Source organism: Leptonychotes weddellii, chromosome 4 (assembly GCF_054177405.1).
Source record: "Leptonychotes weddellii isolate Sample4059 chromosome 4, ASM5417740v2, whole genome shotgun sequence".
Taxonomy (NCBI): Eukaryota; Metazoa; Chordata; class Mammalia; order Carnivora; family Phocidae; genus Leptonychotes; species Leptonychotes weddellii.
The window spans coordinates 31,137,336-31,156,062 of NC_138372.1; the positions used below are offsets into that span (position 1 = coordinate 31,137,336).

Sequence of the window (18,727 nt, forward strand, 5' to 3'; positions counted from 1 at the left end):
AGCCTCATCCCTTCGTGCACCACAGCAAGTCCGCGGGTCCTACTTCCTCGCGACTCGGCCACTGTCTCCTGCCAGACGGGCCCCACCCCCACTTTTCCAGTCGGCCGCCCCTCCCCATCCCGCGGGCCCTTACCCGCCAGCTAGGGCTCTGCCCTCTCCTCTCAGCCCCAACTCCTCACTCTCCTCGTCCAGCCCACTCTCAGTCCTGTTACCTGAAGCTAGCTAGCGGTTAACAGTCCCAACTCCGCTCTCACCTGCATTGCGTCGGCAGCGGCGGCGGCACCGACTTCCCCTTCCGGTTTCCTAGTCAGCGAGCCACTGTGAGAGGGCTTCGTCCCCCAATCAGAAAACTCAGAACTCGGCCCTCCCACTCACTTCCGGTTCCTGCGAGGCCGCAGTAACCGGGTCAGGGGTTACGAGTGGAGCATCATCTCTGGCCCGGGCCGGCGCGGGAGCGCTGTGTGATGGCCTCGGAGCGCCCGGAGCCGGAGGTGAGGGGCGGGCGGGCACAACGCTGGGCCCTGGGCCCTGGGCCCCGAGCCCCGAGGGGGAGGGTCCGGCGGCCCGGCGAGGCGGCGGCCTTCTCCCGGTCTGGGGGCGGCCGTGCCGAGTTGCCTGGGCAGGAATCGGCCCAGCCCCGAAGGCCCGACAATTGAACCTCCTCCCCGGGGCCCGCAGTTTCCTCAGGGGGCGGCTAGAGCAGAAACTTGTCGCTTTGGTTTTTTTTATTGAAATTTCAGACACGTCGCCGACTCTAGGGCTCTCAGATTCTTCGGTCTTAATAATGATCCTGTGGTTTGATTTTCTGCTGCAGTTTCCGTAGGCAACACGGCAGTAGACCTACTTTGCTGGTTTATGCATTTCTACAAACATTGGAATGACATAAACAGCATGAATTAATTTAGTTGTAACGCTCATGCACTTGGGAGCAGCTTTGGTTTCGTGAAAAAAACATTTGACTCGGAGTGAAACCTCGTCCCAATATTGGCGCTGCTATTTAGCTATCTGTGCAACTTTGGGCAAGTCTTGACTATCCGAATCCTGTTTCCTTCTTCATAAAATACCTGTCTTATGGTGTGTTGTGAGGACCTTATGTATTAAGCCAGAAAATGTGTATGAGGCATCCATTTGGTGCCAGTGCAAGGAACTTAAACCTACAGGTTATTCATACTTGTGCGAGGAAGGGAAGTTGGCAATATCCGTTCTCATTTACAGATAAGGAAACTGAAAAGTGAAGGAGGTTAAAGTACCTTACCCAAGTGCTACTCAGCTGGGAAGTAGCAGAGTTTTGAAGTTAGAAGATCTGAGCATAGAATCTATCAGATTTGGAAAGAACATCACTAGAAGAGGTGCCCAGTGTTCTAAGAGAGTATGTGGGAAGGGTGAGGGATGTGTATAATGACATAAATAGTAGTCATTACTTATTGAATGCTTACTGCATGCCGGGGACCATTCTCAGCACTTTACCAATATCAGTTAGTGCTCTCATCCCTAGACACTTTTATCATTTCCATCTTTCATTTGGGGAGATGGAGGCACAGAGCTCACCAGAGTAACATGGTTACACAGCTAGTAAGTAGTAGTAGAGCCAGGACTCCCAAACAGGTGGCCTGGCTCCAGATCTTAAGTTTTTAACCATCATGATTATAGTATAATAACGTAGCCACAGGATGGTAAATCTCCCAATTTGTTGGGATTTGATGTGATGAGACCCAAGATTAAGTAGGAAACCTTGTACTGTTTAAAAGAATCAGATGGGGCGCCTGGGTGGCTCAGTCAGTTGAGCTCTTGGTTTCAGCCCAGGTCATGATTTTGGGGTGGTGAGATCGAGTCCCACATTGGGAGGAAGTCTGCTTGAGATTCCCTCTCCCTCTTCCCTTTCCCCCCTCAAATAAGTAAATAAATCTTTAGGAAAAAACAAAAACTAAAAGAATCAGACATGTTCCACAGGGATGGTGGAATAGCCCATGCATCAGAAATACCAAGATTGAGAAAGAAGGAAAGAATTTGAAGTACATCTCTCTAAGGATTAAGATGAGAGGAAATGGGAGGATGTTGTAGGGAAATACAACATACCTTTTAGGCAGGTAATCTAAAACAGCATTGCCCAGGGGCACCTGGGTGGCTCAGTTGGTTAAGCATATGGCTGTTGATTTCTGCTCAGGTCATGATGTCAGGGTCATGAGATCAGCCCCAGGTCATGCTCCACATTCAGCGGGGAGTCTGCTTGAGATCCTTTCTCTCCCTCTCTCTGCCCCTCCCCCCTCTAATAAATAAATAAATCTTTAAAAAAACCAGCACTGTCCAATGGAAATCTAACACAAGCCATATATGTAAATTTTCTAGTAGCCACATTTAAAATGGTAAAAAGAAGTCAATTTTAGTAATGTATTTTATTTAATTCTACATTTCCAAAATATTACCGTTTTGACATGTGATAAATATTAAAAATTATGAGATATTTATCATTCTTTTTTTACCAAATTTTTAAAATCCAGCATGTATTTTACACTTAACAGCACATCTCATTTTGGACTATTGGACTAGCAACATTTCAGGTTCTCAGTAGCCCCATTTGGTAGTGGCTACAGTATTGATCAGTGCAGATCTGTAGTAACTTGGAGTCAAGACACATATTTGTGGGAGTCTCATTCAGCCAAAAGTTAAGCATGTGTTAAGTTCTTGGTCTGCATTTCTGAAAATTTTATCTCAGAAAGTAAGGGGAGTGAAGAGTGACTGACTTTTAGAGGTTGTTACAATCCCAAGAGGAAAAAATTGGGCATAGTCAGATTTAAGAAATCGTTTATTCATCAAATACTTAAAATGGTTTATGAGTGCTACTGTGGACTCAGAACTGTGCCAAGTATCAGGGTGGATGCTGAGCAGTGTAAGACAGACGTGTCCCCTATTTTAATGGAGTAAACAAACACTGAATTATAATGAGGGCTGCAAAGGAAAACTACAGAGTGAATGAGTGTTTAAAAGGGGTTCTTAACCGACTCTGTTAAGAAGTATGGGGGGGGGCTGGGATGCCTTCTCAGAGAAATGACATTTCAGCCTGAAGACAGAGTAGAAGTTGGCCATGAGCAGAGGCAATAGTGAACATCCTGGGGTGACAAGGAGCTTAGAGCCTTCAGAGAACAGAAGAAGCAGCTGCTAATGTGGGTGCAGCATGACAATGAGAGTAGCTAACACTTCCGGAGTGCTTACTGAGTATCACCTAGTCCTTGTAAAATCTCCATGAAATAGGCATTATTACTTTCCCGATGTCACAGATGAGGAAACTAAGGCACAGAGAGTTTAAGTAACTTCACCAAGGCCTTATACCAATAAGCAGCAGCAGAACCAGTGTTTAAAAGATCCTAGGTGCTCCAATTCGGTGGGAGATTGGGGAGAGATGAAAAGAAGAGTGAGGTTGAGCCCATGCTAGAGGTTCAGGACTTTGGCATACACACAGTAGGAAGGAAGGGGGAAAAGTGTCTAAATTATCTCACGGGATTCTGTTAACAGAAAATAGCATGAAGGTTGGAAAAGGCTTCAAAGATTGATTATACCTTAACCACAAAGGGACATGTGCAAAGAACAAAGAAAAGCCAACAAATTAAGATGGCTGATGTTTCCTTCATCCTGGTATACATGGTATGCAGCACAGTGCCTAATATTGTATTATTCATCTTGTGATACATGGTATATAGGCCTCAATAAATGTTCCAAAGAATGCTAGGCTTCTTCTCCCATTGTCCGGATTCTCATGTTTAATTGCAACAACATCCTTATGAAGTAGATATTCTCACCTACATGTTATCAATGAAGAGACTGAGGCCTGGAAAAATGAAGTAACTTGCCCAAGCTCACATTGATAGCAAGTAGTAGAACCAGATTTGAATCCAGATCTCTGACTTCAGAACCCTGCTTTCTCTTGGCCAGACTTTCTCCAAGCGTAATGCACTTCAGACTTGGGATTAAATATCAGGGAATTGAAGCTCCATGTGAGTGTGGATGCTGGGAGAACACAACTGTTTCAGAGATTGTCAGACATTAAAGTGGAAGAATCCCTTGGGGAGCTTGTTAAATTTAGGTTCCCGAGTCCTATCAACTCGAATTCAGTTGGTCTGGGTGGTGCCCAGGAATCTGCATTTTAATAAGCACCTCAGGCCATTCTGATGCACCTGGTCCTTGGATCACACTTTGAAAACTACTGTTCTAGCTGCTTAAATTAATTCTTAAGTTTTCTGGTTCTGATCAGTTACATCTTGCATGTGAGGACCTCTTCGAGATGATGGTTTGAACACATAGCTGTTGACTTCGAAGGATCGTGGATGAGGGAGAATGTTGTGAGAAAGCTCACATTGAGCAAATGGCCCTGGTTTCAAAGCTCACGTTGAGCGAACACCCCGGTTTCAAGAGATGGATTCTGTAAGAACTGGTTGATGAACTAGGTGGGCTTCAGCTTGGCCTTGGGCAGTTAGTCCATCATTCAAAATAACTTTAAAGACAAGGTAGAGAAATGGAAGCAATACAGTAGTGGAATTAAGTAGCCTACTAACTACTACTAATCTAAAGAACGTTTCTAAGACCACAGCCCCCGAACGTGTCCTCCATCTGGTTTATCCCCTCTTTCCATCCTCATCTAGCAAACCCTCCTCAATCTTCAGGGTCACTTTCTCCTAAGATCTAGCCTGGGTCAGGTTACTTTGTGTATGCTACCATAGAACCACATTCTCCTTTGGTGCTCTTACTCAGTTTGTAATAATACAGTAATTAGAGTGATTATTTGATTAATTTTTTTCTCCATTATAGGGTAAATTTTGTAAGAGCAGAGAATGCCAATTTTTGCTTTCCATGGTATCCTTAGGACCTAGCCTGGTGCTAGCATGTAGCTGGCTCTCCATAAATTTTGTTGATCAATGAATGAATGCACCCTCACCTTGTCTTTGTCCTCTTTGGACCGGGATGAGGAGTTGATGGCATCGTGATCAAATTAGCAGGGAAATTAAGCTGGAAAGAGATTTGCTAGAAGGCAAAACAGCACTCTGAGCCTCACAACAGAATAATAGACTGAATTTATCCAATGTACAGGACTAATTGAATAATTGTGTGTGTCCCAAAAGCCTGCATGAGGACAGAATGGAGGATATGTCTTAATAGCAATGCAAGTGAGAAAGTCATGAAGGTTGCCTGCGCCAACGGTATGGGAAAGCTTCCAAATAGAACTTAGAAGACTCTGAATCTGTGATCACACCTGGGTATTGTGTTCCATTCTGGCCCCCACATTTTAAGTTGAAAAAGAGACAGCTAGTGTTCATAGACATATGATATACGAAATAAAATAGGAAACTGGAAACCATGCCATTTGAGATATACCTAAAGAACTTGGGAGATATTTACTATGGAGAAGCAGAGACTCAGGACTGCCCTCAGAAGTTTGATAGATTCTCCTTTGGCAGAGGGTCAGACTTTCCCTGTGGGACCTTAGGAGGTAAAACCAACAGTGGTTTAGATGTTTTCAAGAAAACAGATCTCAAGGATGGGTCAAGATTATATCGAGAAGACATTTTGGCTTAGTGTGAGGAAACACCCAACTATGCCAGGTAACTGGAGAAGAGCAAAAAAGCTGGTGAATGGCTATGCGGGACTCCTTCCTGACTTAGAGAAGCACCTTTTCGATTAATTACTTGTTATTGTTACACTAATACGTGGATTTATCCTTTTACATGCCATTGGGGAGGTGATCATATTTTATAGAGGAGGAAACTAAAGCTCAAGCCCAGAGGCTTAGCTATCAAAGCATACTTTCAAAACAAATTAGAACCCACACCAGCACCCCCTCCCCAGATTCCAAGAACAGTTTAAAAAAAGAGAGAGAGAATATTAGAAAACCACATATTAGTGAAAACCTGGTAAAAACAACTTTCGTGGAAGCAAAGGAAAAATCCAAACAATAAAATAGGCTAGTTTTTTCATGAAGTAGATGAAGAAGGACAGGAACTCTTGAACAACAAAGAGCAGATGTTGATAACCGTGAAAAACTAGGAATCACTGGTAAGAAATTCAGAACATAGCTTGAAACAGAGAAGAGAATAAATAAAGCTTATGAGAGCAATTTCCCTCATTTATACATTCATTCAAATATTTGAACACCTAGTGTGTCTTGGCACTGTGCTAGTTGCTAGGGATACAGCAAAGAACAGTATATAGTCACAACTTCTACCTCCCTGGAGCTTCCAGACTTGTAGGGGAAACAGACATTATGAAATACACAAATTCTTCATTACAAACTGGTGGGTGCTATGAAGAAGAGTTATAGACTGCCTTGTGAATGCCTGATGGAGGTACCTAACGGTGTAGGGAATCATAGAAAGATTCATCCATTAAACCCAGAATCGCCAAGATTTTAGTCCTAGAAGATGGAATGAGCAATTGTTCCCAGTTGTTCTTACGGTGCTGACCCATGGACATGCGTTCTCCCCTGTTTAACCTGGCTCAGTTGGGGCCCAAACTCCCTTTGGTGTTTCCTTGCATAGCTGAAACAGATTGGTGTTTGGAAAGAAGTCTTCACTAACTACCAAAGAAGAACAAGAGGAAAATAGTACCGAGATTAGTGTTAATATTATCTCACCTTGAGAAGAGTTGTACTGATCATTAGTTTTGATTTTTTTTTAAGTAGGCTCCACACTGAACCTACTTAATCACTTGATCTCCCTGAGATCAAGACCTGAGTTGAGATGAAGAGTTGGACACTTAACCAACTGAGCCACCCAGGCGCCCCCTGATTATTAGTTTTAAACATCAACTTTGCTTTGCTTAGAACATATGGTGAATTCATTTATTCAGCAAAATCATGTGGAACATCTGATGTGCCAGGCACTGCTGTAGGCTCTGAGGATAGAGTGATAAACAGGACTGCTGAATTCGGGGATCCTTCCTATTCTGATAACACTCCGAGCCCCAGCCTATCCTTTTCTAGATAAGACCCTTGGCAGGGATCCAGCATCAGCAGTTAGACAAGAGTGGGCACTCATCTCACACCCACACCCAGCTCAGCCAGGCCTGAGAGAGAGCTTGACTGGTATATGAGAGCATCCCAGTCTGAGACCAAGGGCCAGGCAGAGGGCAAGTAACTGCTTCAGTTTCCTTCTTTACCAGTAGATCCCTTTTCTGTTTCTAGCATCTTGGCAATGAGGGTGTACAATCTGATGGGACCTTTGTGGGGAATGGTGGTTAGAAGTGATGGTAAATACCTATATCTGATTTTTCTACTTAACTTGGAAATCATTCGCAGCTTATTGGTTTCCAGTGCTATCTTAGCCATCCTTGACACCTTTTTGTTACTTTCCAATTAATCACCAATTTTTGTCTTATTCCAAAGATTCCTTAAAATGGCAGCTAAGCTCACTTGTCTTGAAAGTTAGTTCAGCTAACTGTGTGTGTGTGTAAAACCAGGCTTTCTCAATGAAAGACAGTGCTGGCTTTACATTCTGGCACAACTGCTGTCTCATGGGGGACCAGTCTTATAGTTCCCAGAATGGCTGCTTTGAGTAGGTCTGGTCTAGGCCACGGTCATCTCCCCTGGTCGTTAGGGGATCTTTCTGAATCACATGGTAGCTAGAGGGAATTTTTTTAAATGCAGATATAATGTTACTGCTCTGCTGAAAAAATTCAGTAGCTTGCCCTAACTCTGGTGATAAAATCCAAAATCCTGGCCAGCACCTACCTGAGCCCAGTGTAGGGAAACAGTATAATAGAGTTGTGTGATTTTAGGTTAGTGTAGAGACCTAACACAAAATAATATTGAATCACATCATATTGATGTTTAAATTGTTTTTTTATCTTTCTGATTATGCCAGAGCATCCTTTCTGCCTGTAGAGACACATCATTCATTTTTTTTTTTTTTTTTTTAAGATTTTAGGGACGCCTGGGTGGCTCAGTCAGTTAAGCGTCTGCCTTCAGCTCAGGTCATGATCCCAGGGTGCTGGGATCAAGTCCCACATGGGGCTCCTTGCTCACTGGGGAGACTGCTTTTCCCTCTGCCTGCCCCGCCCCCCCCCACCCGGCTTGTGTGCACGCTCACACTTTTTCTCTCTCTCTGACAAATAAATAAAAGCTTTTTAAAAAAAGACTTTGAGAACGAGAAAGAGAGACTGGGGGGGCAGAGGGAGAGGGAGAAACAGACCGCCCCCCTGAGCAGGGAGCCTGACGTGTGGGGCTCGATCCCAGGACCCCGAGACCTGAAGGCAGGTGCTCAACCAACCGAGCCATCCAGGCACCCCAGATCTTTTCTGCTCTTTCCCCAGTTTTATCCATTTGTTACTCTCAGTCATTGGGCATTGTGGCTCATGAGGCCTGGGTTTGACTTCTGATCCTCTCCCTACTAATTGTGTTAAATCATTTCACTTTTTGGACCTCAAGTTTTTTTCTGTTAAATGTTTTATGTGCAGACTGAATGAGCATACTTGTGTGAAGAGCCTTATATTGTGCCTGGTAATAACCTATAATAGTTAATTTGTATCATATTTTTTCTGAATGCCAGGCACAGTGCTGAGCACTTCATGTACCTGATTTCACTTAACAACACTAGATAGGTATTAGGATTAGATCCATTTTACAGATGAGGGCACTGAAGCTTTGGGGAGGTTAAGTACCCTTTCCCTGACCTCACAGGCTACTAAGAGGCCGAATTAGGACTCATGCCAGGCTGTCTGAGTCTGAAGTTCTCGCACTTAGCCTCTCCAGGGGACTGTTAGATATATTCTAGGTGCTCAAGGAATGGGAATGCCTTCCCTCTTCTTGCCTTCTGTTCTCACCCGTGCCACATCCCGGGGACTGTTCATGCATCTTTTGCTGTGTACCTTCTGTCCTGTAGAAGAAAGGCTTTCCGTCTCTGCTCTCCACCCTCCTCTCTGCCCCTAGTGCCCTTCCATAGTGTTTTTTCCAGGGCTTTTTCTATTTCTTCTCCCCATTCCCCCACTTAGGGGAAAAAAAGTTCCCTTCCTTTCCATACCACATTTCTTTTTTTTTTTTTTTTTAAGATTTTATTTATTTATTTGACAGAGAGAGAGACAGTGAAAGAGGGAACACAAGCAGGGGGAGTGGGAGAGGGAGAAGCAGGCTTCCTGCTGAGCAAGGAGCCTGATGCGGGGCTCGATCCCAGGACCCTGGGATCATGACCTGAGCCGAAGGCAGACGCTTAACCAACTGAGCCACCCAGGTGCCCTCCATACCACATTTCTTAACAGGCAGTCACTGGCCTCTATTCATTTCTCTTCTACCACTCTCTTCAGTGCTTGTAGCTTGGCAACTCCCCCTCACCCGTCAGGGACCCAGGACGAGCAATTTGCAATTTGTGTAAACCAGGAGGACAGTAATCTTTTCATCGGAGGCTAGAGTAAGGGAGTAAAGGAATTTCAGAAAGGGAGTAAAGGAATTTCAGATAAACTTTGATCAGGAAGAAACGCGGGAGTTCAGACCAGTGGACCCTTGTTTTCTGCATGAGACAGTAGGTGAGTTTATCTGCCGGGACTCCAGGGGTTGAAAGATTGGGAAACATTCTAGGGGAAACAGGAGAGGTTGCTCAGCAGGGAGAAGTAAAAGGAGGGTAAAGGCCCGCCAGAGGTGGCACGGCAAGGTGACAAGTTTCTTCGTGTCAAAGTGCAGCTGGCAGTGGTATTTGTGTGGATAAGACAGAATGTCGAATCCATCCTGAATCACGACTTGGCAGGGCTTGTGAATGGAAGGACAAGGACACAGGTAAGGGAGCTGATGCTTGGCAGGACACTGTTGAGTCAACAGCTGTGAGGCAGTGGTGGGAAGGGTCTAGAGTGCTGACCACTAAGAAGTGTGGAGGGTGGGAAAAGTGTAGGTTGTGACCCAAAGAAGTTGAATTTTGAGGCATTCAGCAGGCTTGCTAGTCACCCAGTGAAGAGTCCTTTAGTGGCCACTGTGGTCAAGGCTTCTTAGGAGGAATCATCTAGCAATATTGAGTATCTGCTCTGTTGTAAGCAATTTGCCACACATAGGGACACAAAAATAGAACAAGACACAGTCCCTGCCCTCAACGAGCTCATGGCTTATAGGAGAAACACCTACTAAATGTTAGATAACGTGAAAAGGTCACTTCATGAACCTAGAAGTCCACATAGGGGGAGCAGGAGCAGAGAACCGAGCCCTTGGGAACCCCACGCACTGAGGTGGGAGTTAACTTTTCGCCTCTGCTGCCTTGCCTCTCACTCACGTGTCGTGAACTCCTTGAACACGTTCCATGTGCGGTCACCTGCGGATACCAGGAACTCAGTGAATGGTTAGAAATTTTTAAATGTCTCTTTGTCTTCAGGTAGAAGAAGCTGGGCAGGTGTTCCTGTTGATGAAAAAGGATTATCGAATCTCCCGAAATGTCCGCCTGGCTTGGTTCCTCAATCACCTGCATCAAACTGTGCAGGCCACACCCCAGGAGATGCTGGTGAGGCTCAGAAACACACAGGATACGAGGGGCTGGCCCAAAAGGATCTGCTTTTTTAAGAGGATCCTAGAAACAGGAGGCGAGATTAACTCTGAGGGGTCCAATTCTAGGATGGGCAAGTGACTTTGCCCACAAGATGATTCCACAGGGGAAATGCTGTTTAATTTTCCAGATGGGAAGAATATATGGTTGGGTCGCAGGCAGTGGCGCCAATGGTTTGCCATTTTGAATACAGAAGTTCAGGTCCTGGAAATAAAGGGGTGACTCTTCCCAGACCCTTTGCTTTTCTCTCTGTCCTAATTGTCAGCTCCAGTCTGAGCAGGAGTTGGAAGTCCTCAGTGTCCTGCCCCCTGGGTGGCAGCCAGATGAACCAGTGGTCTCAAGGCCATTCCTCCTTGTACCTTCCACCCGGGTCACCTTCCTGGCTTGGCAGTATCGATTTGTCATTGAGCTCGACCTGAGCCCATCTACTGGCATTGTGGTAAGGGGTTGGGGGGAGACAGTGGGAGGAAAGGAGGGAGTAGAGGGTGAGGGAGAGAGGGAGAGGCCTGAGAGAAGTGGAAAGGGATCCCAACCTACCATTGGAGGGAGGAAACAGGCTTTTAAATGGTGAGTGTTGAAAGACAGACCCCCCCACCCCCAATCCGTGGCACTGTATTTGGGGGTGTGATCAACCTTCAGAAAAGAATTCCCATGGAAGCTGCTTGTTTCTGCTCTGGGCTGCTTTTGGTTACACTTGAGAGATCTTTCTCTGCATTGCCCTCAGGATGATTCCACAGGAGAGATCTTGTTTGATGAAGTTTTCCATGCCCTCTCCCGCTGCCTAGGCGGGCTGCTTCGACCCTTCTGCGTGCCCGGATCTTGCATCGACTTCCAGCCTGAGATCTACATAACCATCCAGGCCTACTCCTCAATCATTGGCCTGCAGGCCCACCAGGTAGTGCACCCTTTCCCCAAGTCTGTACCCTCAGACCTCATCTCTGATAGTCTACTGACCAAGTCCTTGTCCCGTCTCTGCAGTCTGTGCCCAGAGTCCCCAGCTCCGCCGGCTTCTTGAACCTCTCTACTAGTCATCTCTGAGTCTCTCCTCTCGAGAAGAATCTGTTCCTCTGCTCTTCAAGAGCCTTCTCATGAGCTTTAGGTCAGGTGGCCTTGATTAGACAAATGCCTCTCTCACTTCTTCTCTAAGTCTGTGGTTCTGGCCACTGGAGGTCTCTGTTTTAGGCCTCCACCGCCACCCTCCTAATTTGATTAGAAGGTTTGCTTGTATCCTGACTCCTGGCACTACCTCTGGGAGATGATCTTTTAGAATAATTTTATGATTTTGAAATATAACAAATACCCAGAAACATAATTTCTCCCAAGGACAGAGGAGGGTCATTTCCTATGAGGGCCTTGTGAACTGCTGGGTGTTATACTGACCATACAGATAACGACAGGGCTTATCCACCACCCAAGCACGCTAGCACAAGACACTCCTTTTGGACAATGGCCAAGTCTATTACTGGAATATCTGTTTTGGGCTTAGATAAGCAGTGGCCCAATTTGCCCTCATCTGCTCTTAACCACCCTCAATTCACTGGTAGGGGCTTACCCTGAAACTGTCCCTGATGGCCATGTTGTCACCTTAGCTGTCAAACTGGCACCTGAGGGTCTGAAATCTACAGGGCAATTGGTGCATGTCTGAATCCCAGCCGTCTGCTGTGGTTTAAAGTGCTTTTCTAGCACAGCTGTTAGGACTGTTGGTTGTAGGCTGCATCCCCAGGCAGAGGCCGAGCTTTGCAGGCACCAATAGCCAAGACAGGGAAGGCATAGGTGTTAGGTAATCACTCAATGCTTGGTTCATTTTGCCAGATGCTTACCGAAGCCCGATTTCTGCAAGGCCTGGGCTACGTCCTGGAGTCACAGATGAATCAGACACTGTCCCTGTCCTGATGGGAGGAGTTGAGAGTTTAGTGGTGGGGAGACAGATATTGAAGGAGGTAATTCCAGTTGAATGTGATAAGGGCACTGATAAGTAATGACTCAGGTGCGGTGGGAGCACCGAGAAGGAGCACCCAGCCAAGCCTGGGGCTGCAACAGGAAAGACTTCTGCACAAAGAGGCATTTGAACTGAATCCTGAAGGAAGGATTGAGATTAACTCTTCAAAGAAGGGGAAATGGGCTTTCCAGACAGAGGGGCCCAAAAGCAAAGCCACAGAGGGCCCTCCCAGTCACAAGTGTCCTTTGACACAGTAATTTTGTAATTCTGTTTGACACAGTAACCTTGAATGTGGGGATGGGGAGGGGTAGTAAAGAGGAGACGAGAGAGAGAAATAGAGGGACACCTAGCTGGCTCAGTCGGTGGAGCGTGCAACTCTTGATCTCAGGGTTGTGAGCTCGAGCTCCACGCTGGGTGTAGAAATTACTTAAAAATAAAATCTTTTTTAAAAAAGAGAGAGAGAGAGAAGTGGAGGCAGAATTATGAGAGACTTTAAATGTCATGGCTAAGAACTTGTCCTTTGTTCTATAGGAGAGTTTAGCGTGATGATGCAAGCGCTGAACTGGATTCACACACCCCTGTATTTGCTTGCCAGCTGCAAGCCCTTATGCAAGTTACTTAACCTTTTCTGCACATCTGTCTTTTTTTCCAAAATAGGGATATTAACAGTACCAATATCATATGGTGACTGTGAGTTCATATATATCAAGCACTTAGAACAGCGCCTGCCGCATGGAAAACATGCAAAAATGTTAGCTATTAAAACTGTTCAGTTATTAAAACTATTAAAAATGGAAGGTTTTTAAATGGACGGTAATGGGATCAGATTTGTACATTGGGAGGATGGATTGGAGGACAAATTCTGTACTGAGGGGAGTGGGCAGAAGATTGCAGCCCTGGAGAAGAGGTGGGCCCTGAACCAGCTATGGAGAAAGAGGAGGCTTACTCAGGTTACCCCCCACCCCAGAGTCAGCCCCAGGCTAGCTTCCTTCCCCCACCCCATCTCTAAAGCTCCCCAAGATGTATCCTGCTGTTCCTTAAAACAAAACAAAAGATCATAAGAATAATGTACATCCATTGAAGGAAATTTGAAAAATACATAAAATAGAAAAACAAAACTCACTGGTAATACGCCACCCAGAAATAAGTATTATGAACATTTGATGGAATTTCCTTCTTGTCTTTGAGTACTTGTTTATCCTTGCTCACTACCGCCCCTCCATCCAAAGAGAGGAGAAACATCAGGCGATTCGCATGGTTTGACGTCCTGCTTTTTTAATGTGTAATCTGGGCATTTTTCCTTGTCAGGAAGTATTCTTTGAAAATACGATTTTTAATTGCTGCCTGGCTTAATATTTTATCACATTTTATCATTCTATATTTAGCCAAACCCTATTGTTGGACTCTTGGATTAACCCACTTTTCATTCCTGTAAACAGTACCGCTGTGAACATCTTTCCCACCTTAGAGCCCCAGTTCCTACTATTCCTCTGATCCTGTTTTTCTTCTCATAGTCAGGCCTGTGGACGTACAGAGCCCCCCTCTCCTCTCCTCTGGCTGTGACCACCCACTTGCCCAGCCCCAAGTAGGGAGTGAAGAGGTAGCTGTTGCCCAGGAGGGCAGGGGCAGGGGAGTAGTGTGCATGTGAGAAGATGGTAGGGGCCTGACAGAGAAGAGAGATCACAGGGGCTTCCAGGCCTGTGTGAAATTTCTAGGGTGGGGGCACTTATATTTATGTTGAAAGGAGGAGGAAAGGAACCCCATGGAGAAAGAATGACGGTATTAGGCAAAAGGTCCAAGATTAGTTGGAGAGATTAGCTTTAGGGGAAAAAAGCAGAGGAGGGATCTTTTCTTGCCTCAAAAGAACAACAAAAACATAGATAGATGTAAACATTGGGCAGACATTGTGGGTATTTTCAGTGGGTTGGAGAGTAGTACACCCTTCCGGTTAAAGTAAGCCAGAAGTTCCCATTGGCTGGTTTCCTTTCTCTGTGAAGAGGAGGGTGGAAGTTAACCTGCTGAGGGTAAAGGGAAGGAGGGAGCACTCACTGGGAAGATGATTTTGAACCTAAAAGAGAAAAGATCCAGAGCCGCCTCTGTGTGCCATGCTTAGAAATCAACAAGAATAAAAAAGCATGAGTCAGAATGACAAAGGCTTGGCCAGGCTGAGGTGGGGCAGTCTGGTGACCTGAGATGGAAAATCTTAGGGCACCCCCATGCGGGAGCTTGGGGAAACCCAGTGTGCGGGACTGAAAGCAGAGGAAGATTGTGAACCAGGTTAAGGTCACGAATGGCCCGATATCCCTAATGGAGTAGATGATCTGATAAGAGAGGAACTGGCAGTGGATTTAGCTGACTTGAGATCCTGGGTGGAAAGTCAGGATCGCCTAGAGGTAGCTGTGGAGAATAAATAGGGAGACCAGAGGGGGACTTTCCAGTGTCCCCCTGACCCTCATATCTTGTCTTTCCCTTGTGCTTCTCAGGTGCTGGTGCAGGGCTGCCTTTTGGACCCTTCCCAGCGGGAGGCATTCCTGCAGCAGGTATACGAGCAGCTCTGTCTCTTTGAGGATAAAGTGGCCACCATGCTGCAGCAGCAGTATGACCCCCAGAGTCAGGTATGTGTGAGAGAACGCAGGCGGAGACCACTTAGAAAGAGGAGCTATTAAGGGACAGAAGGGAGAAGGAGCCAGGGATAGAATTGCTGGTGAGCACACACAACATGTTCCCTCCTGGAGGAGGGCTCAGGTACGTTCCCCCAAGACACACACTCTTGCTGGGAGAAAATGTGAAAGCCATTTGCCTGTGTGTTTTCAGTCCTAGATCTCCTCCCCTACTGGATCTGAGAGGGTGATTGTGGGTGGCTTTGTTCTCTAGGACTTTGTACAGTCAGGGATAAAGCTGCTTGGACTCACTTGAATGCACTTGCTCATTCTTTTGGATATCCTAGAAATAGCCAAGGAAATTGAGTCCTACCTGTGTGAAGACTTAATTTGATTGATGTAGAGAATATTTCATCATAGTGATGGGAAACTCTGGGTAAGGGGCCTCATTGACAAAAGGTGGGGAACCCTGCTCAGTATAATCTGGTGCTCCATCCGGTGCCGGACTCCCTGTCCATCTGCGGGTCGGCATCTGAGGACACCCTGGGAGAGCAAGCACAGTCAGGACTTGGCTGCATAGCAGGAGATTGAGGTTCCTCAGAGGATTAGGCCTCTCTGGCCTGGCCAGTGCTGGGCTATAAATTCCGGCTTGGCTGTGGGTGGGACAGTAATGCCGTCTGACCAATTCTGTCTCTTCTGTAATTTGGGCCAGGCAGAGGACCAGTCCCCAGACTCAGGGGAGCCCCCGGGCCGGAAGGTGGGAGTCTCCATGGTGACAGCTGATCTTGGGCTGGTCAGTATGATTCGTCAGGGCATCTTGGCACTGCAGTTGCTCCCCTCAAACTCTAGTGCAGGTCAGTAGAAGGAATGTTGGTGGGGTTGGGGAAATAGGAGGGTATAAGGGGACATTATCAGTATCCATCCAGGTTCCAGGGCACCAGTGGGTCCCCGGGAAGAGGGTCTGTCTCCTTGTTTGAGGAAGATGAATGTGCATGAGTGTATCTCTCAAGTATTATCAGCTCTGACAACCATCAGGGACCCTAGTGGGAAGGAGTAGAGCTCCAAGGACATCACTTAGGACACTGAGATCCAGCACTCAGGAGGGAGAAGCAGGACGGAAGGGAAGAAGGAAGGGTGTTTGCGGATCATAAAACACATCGGTTGGTGGGCACCGAGGTCTTCAGGGCCCCATCAGTTGGATGCCCCCCTGTGACTTTGATCTGGTCAGCGTCCCCAGGTCTGTCCAATGTTTCCTGCTCCAGGTATCATCGTGATCACAGATGGGGTGACCAGTGTCCCTGATGTTGCTGTCTGTGAGACATTGCTGAACCAGCTCCGCAGTGGCACCGTGGCTTGTTCCTTTGTGCAGGTGAGGACTTTGTAGGAAGGAGAGGGAAGTGTAGTATGTCACAAAGCTGGACATGGCTGGTTACTTTCTTATAGGTGACGATTTCCCACATAAAGCCAATAACATAGTTGCCTGTGTGTTAGTGGGGTGCATAGGTGTCATGTCTAGAACAGGGTAGGTGGCAGTGGTGGGAGAGGACTCTCATCTTCGTCCTTAGGGTGTGGGAAGACAGCATGTTATAGGGAAAAGAGTGCTGAATTTGAAATCTGACAGTCATGTCCAGCCTCATCTCCCCTGTTAGATTAGTCATCACTGTTTTGATTGCACGGATCAGAAAACCCAACTCAAACTGGCTTGAGCAAAGGAAAGAATAGGAATATTCAGCAAACCACAGCCAATTTGGATTGATGGGCCATAGGGTGGGAAGCAAAGTGCTCTGGGAAACAAGACCACAGGGTAGGCATTGGCCAGAACATGAAAAGCTGGTTCTGCTGTATTAAGACGCTTCAGGATAATTCTGTGGGTGATGCAGGGAAGCACAAGGAAAGTCACTAGTTGGGTTTATGTTTTATAAACGTCACTCTTGCTGCTGCGTGAAGGCAGGAGTGGAAGCAGGGGCATTAATAATTGCAGTGCTCAAGGTGAGAGAGGAACACGGCTTAAATTAGGGGAATAACGGGTAAGAGACAAGGGGATAGAATTGAGAAAATGAAGAGGTAGTCAACATGACTTAGAATTAGCAAGGTGTGAGGGGTGAGCAAGAAAGAGAGGTCAAGGATGTCTCCCACGTTTGTGACCTCAGTGGTGACTGGGTTGCTGGCAGAGCTAAATGGGAAGAGAAGCAGCTGGGGTGGAATGAGGACAAGATGATAAAACCAGGTTTGTGCATGTTGCGTTTGAGGCACCTGTGGGTCAACAGGATAGCAGCAGAAAGCATCACCTTTGGAGTTAGGCATGCCTGCTCCACTTACTAGCTGTGTGACGTTGCGCGCATCCCTTGATTCTTGGTCGGATTCATTTGTAAGTGGAGATTATAACAGTGCCTCCCTTGTTGAGTGAGACAATGCATTTAAAGTGCTCAGCAGAGTGCATAATTATGTCATAGACGGCTGCTTTTCATAGCAGTTAGAAGTTGGATATGCAGATCTGGTACTCAGGAGACAGCATTAGTTGAGAGAGTTAGGATTTGTCAGCCTGCAGATGGCAGTTGAGCAGAGAAGAGGGCCCCTGAAGAACCTTGGGGAATACCAGTGTTGAGAGGTTTTTCATAAGAAGGGGGCCCAGCAAAGAAGGAAGGGAAAGAATCAGACAAGAACCAGGAGATTCTCATGTCAGAGAAGTCCGAGCAGCAGTTAACAGTGTGAGATGCAGCAGGCTGATCGTGTAAAATGAGGAATGAAAAGCACCCTCTTGATTTGGCAGTGAAGAGGCCACCGGGACCTTTTTCAGGCCATTTCGGTGAAGAGGTGGCAAAGGGAAGTGATTGCAGTGGGTGGGAGAGAAGGAAGCGGAGACAAGCAGACACGAGGACTGTGGCTATTCAGATCAGGTGGGGGCAGGAGAGAATGGAAGCTGGAGGGAAGTGCAGGGCGGAAGAGGCAGGTGCTTTGTTCTGTCGGTTTGGTTTTGAAGCTAGAGACTTTCAGCCCGTTTCTAAGGACCCGTGAGGAAGCAGAGTTTGAAAATAAGGGAAAGAAAAGGAGGCCTGATGGAGTAAAGTCTCTCTGTTGACAAGAGGGCACTGGCTTAAAGAAGTAGATCGAGGGATCCTTTGGGAGTGGAGAGGAGTCATTTCTTCCTTTGAAACTAGAAGGATAGAAGTGACGATGGGGATGAATTGGACTGAGGGCCTCCCGTCCCTCTCTGAAGGAAAAGGTGGGGGTGAGTACTGTGAGGAGGGGCGGCCAGCATCGGGGAGAACCGTGTTGAGGACAGCCCTGAAGGCCTTGCTGGGCTGGGTGTCACGTGTTCCCGTGTGGTGCCAACCTAGACAACGGTGCCCCTTTCTCCAGTTGGGGTCCCGTGGGTAGGTTGTGCTCCTTGCTGGGGTTTGGAAGTCAAAGCAGAGTCCAATCAAGAGGGCCAGGGATAGACTTGGAGAGCAAAGGTTCAAGGGCTGGCCGTCTTAATGAGGTCAAAGAGCGGCAGGAGAAGGAGGATGGAAGAAATCTGAAGGGGTATAATGGTGCGTAATCGGTAGGATGTGGCGATTGAACTTGCAAAAATGAAGTGGGTCCAAGAGAAGCCAAGGGCCAGCATGTAGGCAGCGGGCAGGCGAGTGGAATAGAGGGAGTTCCTGGAGATGAGGACTCAGGAACAGAGAGGTCAAGGAATTGAATGA

General features: G+C 46.7%; 2 protein-coding genes across 5 annotated transcripts in view; one reads left to right on the top strand and one right to left on the bottom strand.

The window, feature by feature from the left end:
- Nucleotides 1-328, bottom strand: part of MED8 (mediator complex subunit 8) — a 5,116-nt gene extending 4,788 nt beyond the window's left edge. The window contains exon 1 of one of the 2 annotated variants that reach the window (XM_006751146.3): nt 255-328. In XM_006751146.3, coding sequence (XP_006751209.1) covers nt 255-260 — 6 coding nt within the window. In that variant the 5' untranslated portion in view covers nt 261-328. Of the gene's footprint in view, nt 1-212 lie in introns of both variants that reach the window. The other variant, XM_031022453.2, reaches the window with a different exon arrangement.
- A 58-nt stretch (nt 329-386) lies between these two features.
- Nucleotides 387-18,727, top strand: part of SZT2 (SZT2 subunit of KICSTOR complex) — a 49,925-nt gene continuing 31,584 nt past the window's right edge. For all 3 annotated transcript variants that reach the window (XM_081818250.1, XM_081818251.1, XM_081818252.1), the window contains exons 1-7: nt 387-491; nt 10,332-10,457; nt 10,765-10,938; nt 11,224-11,394; nt 14,922-15,053; nt 15,751-15,892; nt 16,301-16,407. In XM_081818250.1, the coding sequence (XP_081674376.1) occupies nt 465-491; nt 10,332-10,457; nt 10,765-10,938; nt 11,224-11,394; nt 14,922-15,053; nt 15,751-15,892; nt 16,301-16,407 (879 nt within the window). In that variant the 5' untranslated portion in view covers nt 387-464. The remainder of the gene's footprint in view (nt 492-10,331; nt 10,458-10,764; nt 10,939-11,223; nt 11,395-14,921; nt 15,054-15,750; nt 15,893-16,300; nt 16,408-18,727) is intronic.